Source organism: Papaver somniferum, chromosome 11 (assembly GCF_003573695.1).
Source record: "Papaver somniferum cultivar HN1 chromosome 11, ASM357369v1, whole genome shotgun sequence".
In the NCBI taxonomy this organism is placed as follows: Eukaryota; Viridiplantae; Streptophyta; class Magnoliopsida; order Ranunculales; family Papaveraceae; genus Papaver; species Papaver somniferum.
Window position 1 is genome coordinate 56093864 of NC_039368.1, and position 11805 is coordinate 56105668.

At 37.3% G+C, this 11805-nt stretch overlaps 1 protein-coding gene and 1 pseudogene across 3 annotated transcripts; one reads left to right on the forward strand and one right to left on the reverse strand.

Moving 5' to 3' along the window:
- The first annotated feature begins 2738 nt into the window (after positions 1-2738).
- On the forward strand, positions 2739-6850 carry LOC113320677 (annotated as a pseudogene).
- A 1464-nt stretch (positions 6851-8314) lies between these two features.
- On the reverse strand, positions 8315-10873 carry LOC113321440 (GDSL esterase/lipase 7-like). Of its 3 annotated transcripts, none has more exons than XM_026569350.1 (4): positions 10435-10873; positions 9539-9884; positions 9021-9318; positions 8315-8735 (listed from the first exon to the last, which is right to left on the reverse strand). In XM_026569350.1, exons 2-4 carry the CDS (start codon positions 9554-9556, stop codon positions 8527-8529), a joined length of 525 nt encoding a protein of 174 aa, XP_026425135.1. In that variant the 5' UTR covers positions 9557-9884; positions 10435-10873; the 3' UTR covers positions 8315-8526. The 3 variants fall into 3 exon arrangements, with proteins under 3 accessions (XP_026425135.1, XP_026425137.1, XP_026425136.1); XM_026569352.1 differs by lacking the exon at positions 10435-10873 and adding an exon at positions 10016-10415; XM_026569351.1 differs by lacking the exon at positions 10435-10873 and having other exon boundaries at positions 9539-10415.
- Between the last annotated feature and the right edge of the window lie 932 nt (positions 10874-11805).

Genomic DNA, 11805 nt, shown 5'->3' on the forward strand with positions numbered 1-11805 from the left:
TCTACTCCTGCTGAAAATTCAATGTTATACCATGATATCCTGGTGATTTCAGCCTTTGTGGAGAGAATGTATAGGGAGACTGACACCTTCCATCTTCCATTTTACGAGATGAAAATTACCCCTGATGATGTTGTGTAGAATCTGAGTCTCTCTGACCATGGAAAAGTTGTCAATAAAAGTTGCACCAAGCAGTTAAGATGGGGTCAGCTTTATGATTATATTAATAAGCGCTTTCGTTAAGATTGAACGACATGTGATATTGAGTTCAAGAGGTGCTTTCCTTACAAAACTAGACGGTTCAACATGGTTAACTTGAGAAATAAGTTCAAAGGAACCAAGAAGAAGTAAAGAATGAATCGTTTACCCTGTTAGAGCACTGCTCGGTCGAACTCGCAAGAGTTTCTATCTCAAGATTGTTTGTCAAGTTTAGATGATTGTGAATATCAATATTTTGCGGAGCACGTGCCACGCTTTTAGTGGCCGCGTGCAAGATAACTGTGTATCCCTTGCTACATGGAGGAATCTGAGTAGCAGAAGACGCCTTCGTAGATCTGCTTTATCCCATCCCAAAGAGGGATACCTCGACGACTAAGATGGAAAAGTAGAACCTAGTCTAGAGAGAGGCGGCCGACGAAGGAACAAAAGTAGATGACATATCCAATCAGCACTTAATGCACAAATCTCTTATCTACACGCCTAACCAAAGCACGTGGTAAGAGATGAGATGGCAGGATCTGACTGGCGAAGACTAGTGGTGAATGAAGGTACAATCTGTACTGAGGCTGGGTAGTTACCGAAGGTACGTGGTTCAGCTGAGGTGGCAGAGTCCGACTGGAGAGAGCAAGCGGTAAATGAAGGTACCATTTGTATGGAAGGTATATCAGAAGACGATGGACCCAAAGACAACAAAGATATATCTTGAGCAGAAAGGACTATAAATACCAAGCTTGAGTATTTATAGTCCTTTAGAACTTAAGCCTATACCTCTTTAATGTTTAGAACTTAAGCCTATACCTCTTTAGTGTTTAGAACTTAAGTCTTTACTTCAACTTGAGTTTTCTCTATTACTTTGGGAAGCATTTAAGATCTTTGTAACCACCACAACTTAATACAAACAAATCACTCATTACCCCGTGGACGTAGACAAAAGTCGAACTACGTAATCTCTTGTGTCTCATGATAACTTAGTAGCATTTACTTCATATTGGTGTTCTTTGTTATTATCGTGATCTTGAGTATCTTTTATTACTCAGCATAATCATTTCAACAGAGGAATCTATACTACTTAGTATCTGATGCTCTGAGCTATATACATTACGTAGACTATGGGAAAATTAGTAGTCACAGTTTGGCGCTAGAAGGTTTTGCCCAAGAGCTTGAGTTTTTACGTTCCTATATTTTTTAACTTACATATCTTCATTGACGAAGAGATATGAGAATAACAAGGGTGGATCTCACTCTCTAGTGATCCGTTCATCCGTCATTTACGTAAGTTCTTTGAGTTCATAGCTTCTAAAGACTTACAACCTTACAGATCTACAAATTTTTCTGGAAAAACGTATTCAAAAAACGTTATAACTTTTGTTTTGTACTAAAACAACTTTTTCCGACATAGTATCCTTTGGATCTGAGTACCTCTGAGTACTAGGGAATCTCAGTGACAATTTAAGGAGAAAAGATCTAACAAAAGCATTTAAGGAGAGAAATATGAACTTACTGAAATTTCTACACAGGGTAGGTTGTGAAAAAGCGGAGGTACAACAACCACACCCAATATTTCGCTTAGCAATCTGTATGGACAAACTCCAATATACTTTCTAGAGAATCAACTAGACAGTCAGACTCAATCTAGATAAAAAGTATATCAAAGAGTTTATATCTCAATCTCTCGATTTGATATATACTCAAGCAAATAGAAATCTGTGAGTCTTTATCAAATGCTAGAGAGATAACTTGAAGTGTCAATCAATTCAAATCAACAACCAAAAGGTCGGATATTCTAATTGTTTGAACAACGCACAACCTGTGATATTTCAATTATATAACATAATATAATGCGGAATAGAAATAACACAGACACCAGAATTTTGTTAACGAGGAAACCGCAAATTGCTTTTGTTAACGAGGAAACCTCCCAAATGCACAACCTGTGAGATTTCAATTATTTCAATAATTCTTAATAACCCCAAACCAGCCTGGAAAATTATACATTTATCTTCAAACTAAATTATAATCAATTTTAATTCGTTACATCATTTCTCCGATGGGAGGCACATATTCTTCCCATTCAGGGACCGGAGGCATAGATGCAGTAATCAATTTAGATGTGTGATTAAAATTAATGGAATTCATTTAGACATTCCAGCCTGGATTGTCAATATTGTCCATCAGCAGTTTTTCAAGAATATATGCCTATCTCCACTCATACCTAAACTACTGATACGCACAGTGACATTCAGAACAGCATACAAGTAGACTTGTAGAAAAGCAAAAAAGTGTGACAGAGAGAGACGCACTTTATGAAGCTTCTTTGGCACATAGGTTATATGCATAGCAATACAATACAATACAATACAGGCATGTGTATCGGAAATATATTCAATTCACTGATATTATTAATTAAAAAGAAACAATCATATCAGCGGTAACATTAATTAATAAAATATATATATACGTAGACTGTCTATGTGTGTGTATATATAGAGAGGTATGTCTAATCAACCATCAATAACTTTGCCCGTTGCTTCTTTCGCTTTTTATGCTCTTTAATCTTTATACTTCATCAGACTTTCTGATGAGCCTTATCTTCTGATCATCAACACTAGAAAGAAAGAGAGAGAGAGATCTAGATCATTACCAATGGGTTCTTCATTTCATCACTTTATATTGGTGATACTTTGTAGTAGTTGTTTATTAGGTGCTGTTGCTGCTGCTTCATCACCAAAAACAAGACATTTCAGATGGGAAGTAGCGAATATGTTTTGGTCGCCAGATTGCTTAGAAAATGTAGTAATGGGTATCAATGGTCAATTTCCTGGTCCAACAATCAGGGCTAAAGCTGGTGATACTATTGTTGTTCATCTTACTAATAAACTGCATACTGAAGGTCTAGTTATTCATTGGCACGGCATCAGACAAGTAAGTAATGCATCATGATCATCAACTTATATTTATATATCCTTTCTGTCTCTTGTCTCTAAATGAGATAAGCATGTTTTGGTTATGCAACAGTTTGACACACCATGGGCAGATGGAACAGCTTCAATCTCACAGTGTGCTATTAATCCCGAAGAAACCTTTGTTTACAGGTTCAAAGTTGATAAGGTAATAACTAAAGTTTGTTTTGCTTTTCTTCTTCAACATCGAGGGATCAGTTTTTGAACAATGATTCAAAACTGACCGGGAATGCTCCCGTTAGACAATCTCGGGACTAAATCTCACCTTAGATTTGAGGCTGTAGGGCTATGTGATTCAATGCCTAGATCAAGCCACCTCCAAAGGAATTGCACAGAGAAAGAATTCTGGTAGAATCAACAAAATGGGAGTAACACGGTTGCTTTTTAAATTGATAAAGAAATTAATCCCTCTCTTTTCCACACTAATATAACATTTTTTCTTCTTCTTCTTTTGCATGACAAATATTGAATTGTTCTTCTTGGAAATACTTGAAGAAAACCTCATCTGTTTCTTTTGAAGCATTGAAACACTATTCCTTACTTTTCCCAAACCACTTGATTGCCCCAAAAACACATATATTTTTGAAGTGAATAATTGTTCCTTATTGATGACTACAGCACTTTTGAAGTTTTGAGCCATACTGCCTAAAATTAGATGTTTATGGAGAACAAAAAGAGTCTTGTTTAAGTGAGAAGTTGGTGAAGTTGGACCACCAATTCCTCAGTGTATTTACATGCATAGTTGCATATATAAAGAAAACCTTTCCTACTCCTCTCCAATGGAAACTTGCTACTTTGAGGAACAGGCTGAAGTTTACTGTTATAATTCTTTTTTGAAAGGGTTGTGCTTTAAATAGGTTAGTTACTATTAGAGAAGATCATTTTCTTGTTCTTTATAAAGAAAGGCATAACGTGAAGTGCTTTGAGTGGTGCAGGCGGGCACATACTTTTACCATGGACATTATGGTATGCAAAGATCAGCTGGCCTGTATGGGTCGCTGGTCGTTGATGTGGCCGATGGTGAGAAAGAGCCTTTCCATTATGACGGAGAATTCAACGTACTCTTGAGTGATTGGTGGCACAAAAATGTGCATGAGCAAGAAGTTGGTCTATCGTCTAAACCCTTACGGTGGATTGGCGAGCCACAGGTATAATCACTCACCACATGCATCTTAATTTTCTTTCAGTTTTTGAATTTAAAACGTATGGAACTTTACGCGTTTGTTGTTTCTGAAGTTCATGCTAATCTTTTTCATTTCTTTTTCTTTTTCCAGTCAATTCTGCTGAATGGGAGAGGACAATTCAATTGCTCACTTGCTGCCCGTCTTGGCAACGGTTCTAGTAGTTTGTGTAGTTTAAGAGCAGATGCCCAATGCGCACCCCAGGTTCTTCGCGTTAAGCCAAACAAAACATACAGATTGCGGATTGCAAGTACCACCTCTCTTTCCTCTCTCAACCTCGCCATTGGGGTAAGTCTGTCAAAATAATTCTCTAATTACTAGTATTATCTTTTTTTTTATTATCAAAATAAACAAAAAAATTCTTTAAAAAAATAAAAAAAACTTCTAGAGATCGAATTTTATGGTTAATGGTGATAGGTTCTTCCCAATCTTTAGCCAGAATAGTTAAAACAACGTTTTTGGAATGTCTAGTTGTAGTGGGATTTTCATTCAATAGTTAACACTTTTTGGAGACCAGTGAAAGGGATGGGTTGGGAAATCATATTGCGCATGAGAAAGCTTAATAATTTCTATACTGATTCGTCTGAAACTAATCAAGGACCTACACTACTACTAATTTCTATACCTAATCTAAAAGTAAAAGGTCACGATCTTATGGTCGGTTGGTAAATTGTTCGGAAGATAGATGCATTCTTTGACGTGGAAAAAAGAAAAAGAAAAAGAGAAAGAAATTCGATCACATGTTTAAAATTGTTTTTTTTTTTTGCAAACTTTGGAAAATGCTACGGCTTGGTGCCTTTTCATTCTTTTGTAGAATAGTGTGCACAGCATCTTGATGTTTCATTTGTCCAAGTTACCTAAAAAGTCTAAAGGAACAGAACTTAAAAGGAACAAAATGAAAAAGAGTCTGTCTTGGCGCATTCTGTTTCCTTCTTCTTTCCTGAAACTTTCATGCATAGGCCATTGAGTTGCCTAGATTGTTCTCATTCTCAAGTTAAATGCATGTTCACCGAGTTAAATTGGTCAAAAATGTTCCTTACCTGTCATCATATGCTCCCTCCTTCCTAGAAAAGAGGTGATAGACTAAAATGAAAATGTGATAGTCAAAAAGTTTTTTACTCTGTCACAAATAGTAAAATGAACAGACCTCGTAATAATTTACAACAACAGGCCTGTAAAGTAAACAGTGAACTATCACTTTCATTTCCTAGTAACTTTTCAAGAAATGGTGATGATCACCCATTGCTTAAACAAGCTCTGTTGTTTTTGTTTAGATTACGGTTTATATTAAACTCCTCGGCTCAATCTTGAACTAACTTTTTCTTTCTTGATTGATGTCAGAATCACAAAATGATACTGGTGGAAGCTGACGGGAATTACATTAAACCAGTGGCAGTGGACAACATCGAGTAAATATAAACTACTAGGCTATTCAGTTCTTTTTACAACTGATCAGAACCCATCAAAGAACTACTGGATTTCTGTAAGTCAGAGAGGAAGAAAACCTCCTGTTCCTCCACCAGGCCTTACCATCTTAAACTACTTACCTAATTCTCCATCCGTTCCGACCTCCGCTCTACCTCACTCTCCTGCATGGGATGATATTACTGCCAGCAAGTCCTTTGCCAATAAGATTGTTGCATTACTAGGCTTACCCACGCCTCCAATTCGACATGACCGTCGAATCTTTATGCTAAACACACAAAACAGGATCGATGGGTTTATCAAATGGTCCATCAACAATATCTCATTAGTCTTACCATCAACTCCTTATTTGGGTTCCATCAAATATAAACTCAAAGGTGCTTTTGATAATAAAAGCCCGCCGGAGACCTTTTCTAGTAATTATGACATAAGGATACCACCAGTGAACCCAAATGCAACTCAGAGCAGTGGTATCTACAAGATTGAGTTCAACACTACTGTCGATGTGATTCTTCAAAACACAAATGCATTGGCTGCAAATGTGAGTGAGATACATCCATGGCATTTACATGGGCATGATTTCTGGGTTTTGGGATATGGTGAAGGGAAGTATTCAGAGGAAAAACATGGGAAGCAGCTGAATTTGAAGAACCCGCCATTGAGAAATACAGTCGTTATTTTCCCTTACGGATGGACAGTGATAAGATTTGTTGCGGATAATCCAGGTGTTTGGGCGTTCCATTGCCATATAGAACCTCATTTGCATATGGGCATGGGGGTCATTTTTGCTGAAGCTGTAGATCGTGTCAAAAACATACCTGATGAAGCTATAGCATGTGGGCAGACAGGGAAAATGTTTGTGCACAACCATCACGGATGATAGCTTGAGTCTAGTATTTTGTTTAGCCTCCAAATATATAGAGGCAGCTGATTTTCAGATGTTGCATATTTCTTTCCGCGAAGGGACTGTGTTGTAGCCCTATTCTCTGGTACAGCTTGTCATGCCTTTAAATTAAGTTGCGGAATTACTTGCTGGATTGTATCTCCCCTTTGAGAATATATAATATTTTCTAATTTTTGGTAACATTCTTCTTTTTGTGATCCTTCTAAATTCGAAACAAGAGACAAAAAAATACAAGCAGAACTGAGCCAGACATAATATGTAAAAGTGTAACAATTTCAAACCTGAACATTACGACACTGCGCTTTTCATTCCTCTTAATAAAAAGGCTTACATTTTTTTCCATCAAATCATTCATCTATGGTGAACTGCTCCAACTTACTTCATATCTTGAACAACAAAGAGTATGCCGGAGAAGGATTTGGGAAATGTTGTACATTAGGGGCTTGGTGAGCTCCGAGTTAACATATTTCAGTGATACATTTCTTCCTATTAACAGTATATATACCTTAACTTACTCTGAAGGAGGGAGACAGGTAGGAGTTCCTGTACTCTGAGCAGCACGAAGCTTGGGTGTAGCATACCCGAATGATTCTCTTGTTCTCCTAACAACTCAGTTAACTGTAGTGTCTTCGTGTTATTCTTGATATCACTCTTTGGATGGCCCTTTGCAACACATATCTGTAATTTCCAAGACTGCAGCTTAAAATTTTATGAAATGCAAATCAAGTGCAAACCCAAAGTATAGAGTTCTAAGATATAAGGTAGAAAATTTGCGGTCAAGTACATCATGTGATTGTGTGTAGTTCACTCCAATGTTTCAATATGCAGAGTACGATGGCGCACTGAAGGAAGCCATTAGAGGTGTGCAAGACGCAGTAACGAGTATAAATGAACACTTAGATGAAGTCAGATATGAGATTGAGGCCCTTGAAGCTGAAACTTAGAAGTAACATTTAGGGGTTATTTTGTCCTTACTTTTTTTGTAAGTCGAATTGTCTTCTACAAAAATCCAGATGGTGCAGAAGATGAATGGTTTTCCTATATGTTAGAAACAGTTGTGAAAATCAGATTCTACTTAAAGTTATTTCTGATGCTTGTCAGAAACATTTATGTTTAAAAATGTTCCCTGCATTCCTTTTTTGTATTTTGCAAAATTGAAATTGCTTTTAAGAAGATTCACATTTAAGTTGGTGAATTTGGCGCTTCTGTAACTTGTGATCTGTGTCTGTGGGTGGTGATCGCCTGATTAAGCATCTCTCTCTATCTATTGGCATGCTTGGAATGCTGACTTGAACACTGAGGGAGGAAATGCCTAGGAGTGGGTGTCTGCAAACTGCATGTGAACTGGAAATTTCATGTTTCAAGCACCAGCTTCACAAACAAATGTATTTACCAGAAATCTAGACCATTTATCTCCCCTAAAACTGTTCTACTATCCTAATGTAATGCAGGAACACCTATTACCAGAAAATAGAAATAAAAATGTAAAACCTGCAAGTGAAATAACTCAGTAGGTGCTTAAGCTATTTAATTCGATTCTCCTTGTCAGTAATATGCTCAAATTATTCTTACATCCTTGCACTGTAATTGTTCCCGAAGGCAAAAATTCCAAAAAAAAAAAAAATACGTGCAAAATTTCTATTTTATATCACATTTGGATTTACAGTGATCAACTTTACAGGACAATAATTGCCAACAAAAAGAATGTAAATGAAAAAGAAAAGTAACTCAGGTTCAGGAACCCTGAACCACTAGAGAAACGTGAGGCCTAGTAAAATTCAATGGTTCACCCCTTGTAGAAAGTACAATGAAGTAGTTTTTACACTGAGTACAATGAGAGTCATTCAATGCTGATTGGTCTGCAAATATCCAATGGCTTGCAGCTCCAAGCCGACTCAGCAAGCAATGAGTGCACAGCTTGTGTAGGGTTGTTGAAGTCCCACCAGACATGGGTCAATGGCTCGTCGCAGGCCATCTCAATAGCTTGGCACCCTACCATACCACCATATCTACCACTTCCACAACACGACCTATTTACATTCTCGAATCCTGCAGTAAACACAAGTAACAGAACTCTGTCAACAAGTGTTCAGTAGTTGCTTGGAGAAACGAACTGTACGTATTTTATCATCGAAAACAACCTTCAACTCAAATCATAAATCCGTTAATTATTTTAATCTATTTCAAGCATGTTGAGGTAGGGCGATCAGAAAGGCTTGGTGATAAACGAAAATAAATAAATAAATAAATTAGTGACAGGGTACATGTTACTGTCCTGATGATTTAAGCACCCTAACATATGAGACATGTCAGGTCAAAGGGAAATTTACGTACCGTAGCGTCTAGGGAATGAAATGATATCCATCATAGCTTGGTACACGTCGCAGAAGATTATCTGAGCATCAGGAAACTCAAAATTTAGGTCCAGAAGCCGCTCTGACAACAATGCATTGTATTCTAGAACAAGGTCATTGACATCTTCCATACAGTCTTGCCAACCACCGCCAGCGCCAGAATTTGATGATGTGTGACTAGGATGATGACTATCATTATCACGAGAGGACTCCCATACACATCCAAGAGGACCAATTCCCATGCATATAATCTTCTTCACATTTGCATTGTAAAGGTCCTTAAATCCATTATAAACCAATTGGAAAAAACAAAATTCAGTACCCCAGAACTATTGTAGTAAATTGGAAGGAAAACGTAGGCAGACTGAAATAGCTAAACTATGGTTTAAGCAAGAGATGCTGACCATTATATATTAGACACAACACAAACTGAGGTATTGGTATCGCTACAAACCCACGAAATGCACCAGTAATAATAAAGAAGGGATAAGAGTTTACCTTGACAACCCGGATCATCTGGTTGACTAGAATCTGTGTGAACACTTCTTTACTGAATCTGTGCCTAGCACCAGAAGAATCTGGGTGTAAGAAATTAATGTAGTCGTCTTTGCCCAAAGAAAGATAGAACACGGATGACTCTATAACTTCCTGTCCCAGCTGCAGCTGCAACAACTGAAGTGTCTCATATGCCTGGCATAGCTGTTGGTTCAATCCCTGGAAGCCTAGCCTGCGTGAGCTCAAGATTGTCCCTTGTGTTGACCCAAAGTTTATACCATTTTCTAGTCCTTCAATAGTTCCATTATCAGCATGAAATGCTGGAATCTCAGCAAACCCATCTTCTCAGCTGCACAAGAAACAAAAACAAAATTGTTCAGCACACTCTTGATTTGGCCGATGTTATGCATTTTGTCAAACTAACTTCTCATCATCTTGGGATTGAGAAATCAAGTGATGACCAAAGGAGTGAGTACATACAGATACAAAAAATAGATGAAGAACACAAACAATAATCAAAGGTAAAAGAATTTTATGGGTGTCTAGAGAAATGGGTATTCAGATTAAAAAAGTGATCTAAATTCTGAAGGGTTTCTTGCATCAAAAACTGGGTTTAGATAGGGTTTTCATTTTTCAGTCAAGAACCACATTTTATCACCAATTAATATTTCGTTAGACAACATTTCTTGAAATTATTTCAAGGTTTCCAAGAAGAATCAAGATAAGACTTAAAAAAGGGTTTTCAATTTCAGCGAGTAAATTAAAGAACCGATATAGATATCGTTACACACCATTCTTGCAATCTTTCCAAGATTTACAAGAAGAATCAAAATAAAGAATTGAGAGAACAGAGAGAGAGATAGAGAGAGAGAGAGAGAGAGAAAGAAAGAGAGGGTTACCAAGAAAATCAGGCAAAAGGCATGTCTGAGGTCCATTACAAGGAAATAAAGAAGTATTTGGACGGGGAAGAGAGTAGAAGGGATTGTGACCACCATCACCACAACTGACTGAAGAATCACCCATTATGAAAAACGAAGAAATCTTTGATGAATAATGACTGTTTCTGCTTCCAACGTCAGAAGAAGGAGAAGAAAAGAGGAGATTGTGACCATTGTCACCACAACTGACTGAAGAATCACCCATTATGAAAAACGAAGAAATCTTTGATGAATATTGACAGTTTAAGAAGAAGAAGAAGAAGAAGAAGAGGGAGAATTCGTCACATTAAAGAGAAAGATGCAAGGGGATAAGAACCACCACTATCATCACCACACATGGTAAACAGCTCCCGTACTTTTTCAAGAACTTTCCCCAAGCCCTTTTTGCTTTCTTGCTCTTTCTTTCCATCTCCCTTTTTTGCCTTCTATCCACGAAGATACACCATATTTTTGATATTTTTAATGGAAAGGGAAGTGGGGAAAAGATGAGATTTTACTGCACCAGTTTTACTATTTATACAAGAGTAATAGTGTACTGATAGTACGATACCCTTTCTTTATCTAGCTGGCCCCAAAATTTAACGGCGCGACTTTGATACTTTGTCCGGATAATTACACGGGGTGACGTGGTGGACTCTAACAAAATACATTCCAGCAAAACATTCAACTTCTCAACGCACCAAGGTTTCGTGTTATCGCTGGTCAAGATTCAACATTTTGGTATTGGCACGTTATAAAAGTTGAACGTTTAACCCTTATCAAGATTTAAGATACGGAAAAGAAAAACAAAAACAAAAACGCCAAGCCGGATGTCATGGGATGCCAAATGATTTGGTACTTCTCAGAAGATTCCGATTATGTGTTTGGTGCATGACCGAGTTAAAGGGACATTATCTCATATATATTTTTTTACTCTAAATTATCTTTTTTATTTATACAAATTTTCCAAAAGAAAAAAAAAATTGGGGAAAATAAAAACGGATACTCAAATTTTCCGTTTGACACTATTTACACGGAAACTGAGTCTCCGCGTGGTGTAGTCAAGGGATAAAAACAGATCATATTGAGGTTGCCTTGTGACACATATCCCTTCTCTACAAATAGGAGATAAAGAAGGGATATGTCACACCATAGAGCTTGGCCTAGGTATTGTCGTTGGTCAAGATTCAACATTTTGACAGTGCCACGTTACAGAAGTTAGATGTTTAACCCTTATCAGGATTCAATATTCAGAGAAAAAACGCTAAACCTGATGTCGTGGGACGCCAAATGATTTGGCGTTTCTCAAAAGAATCCAATTAAGCAAACTATTTGGCGCATGATCGAGTCAAA

Bases quoted from the DNA above. Each gene is read 5' to 3' on its own strand.
- LOC113321440 (XM_026569350.1), bottom strand. The intron at 8,736-9,020 runs GTACGTAAATTT...TGTTTACTGCAG, and splicing joins TTCATTCCCTAGACGCTACG to GATTCGAGAATGTAAATAGG.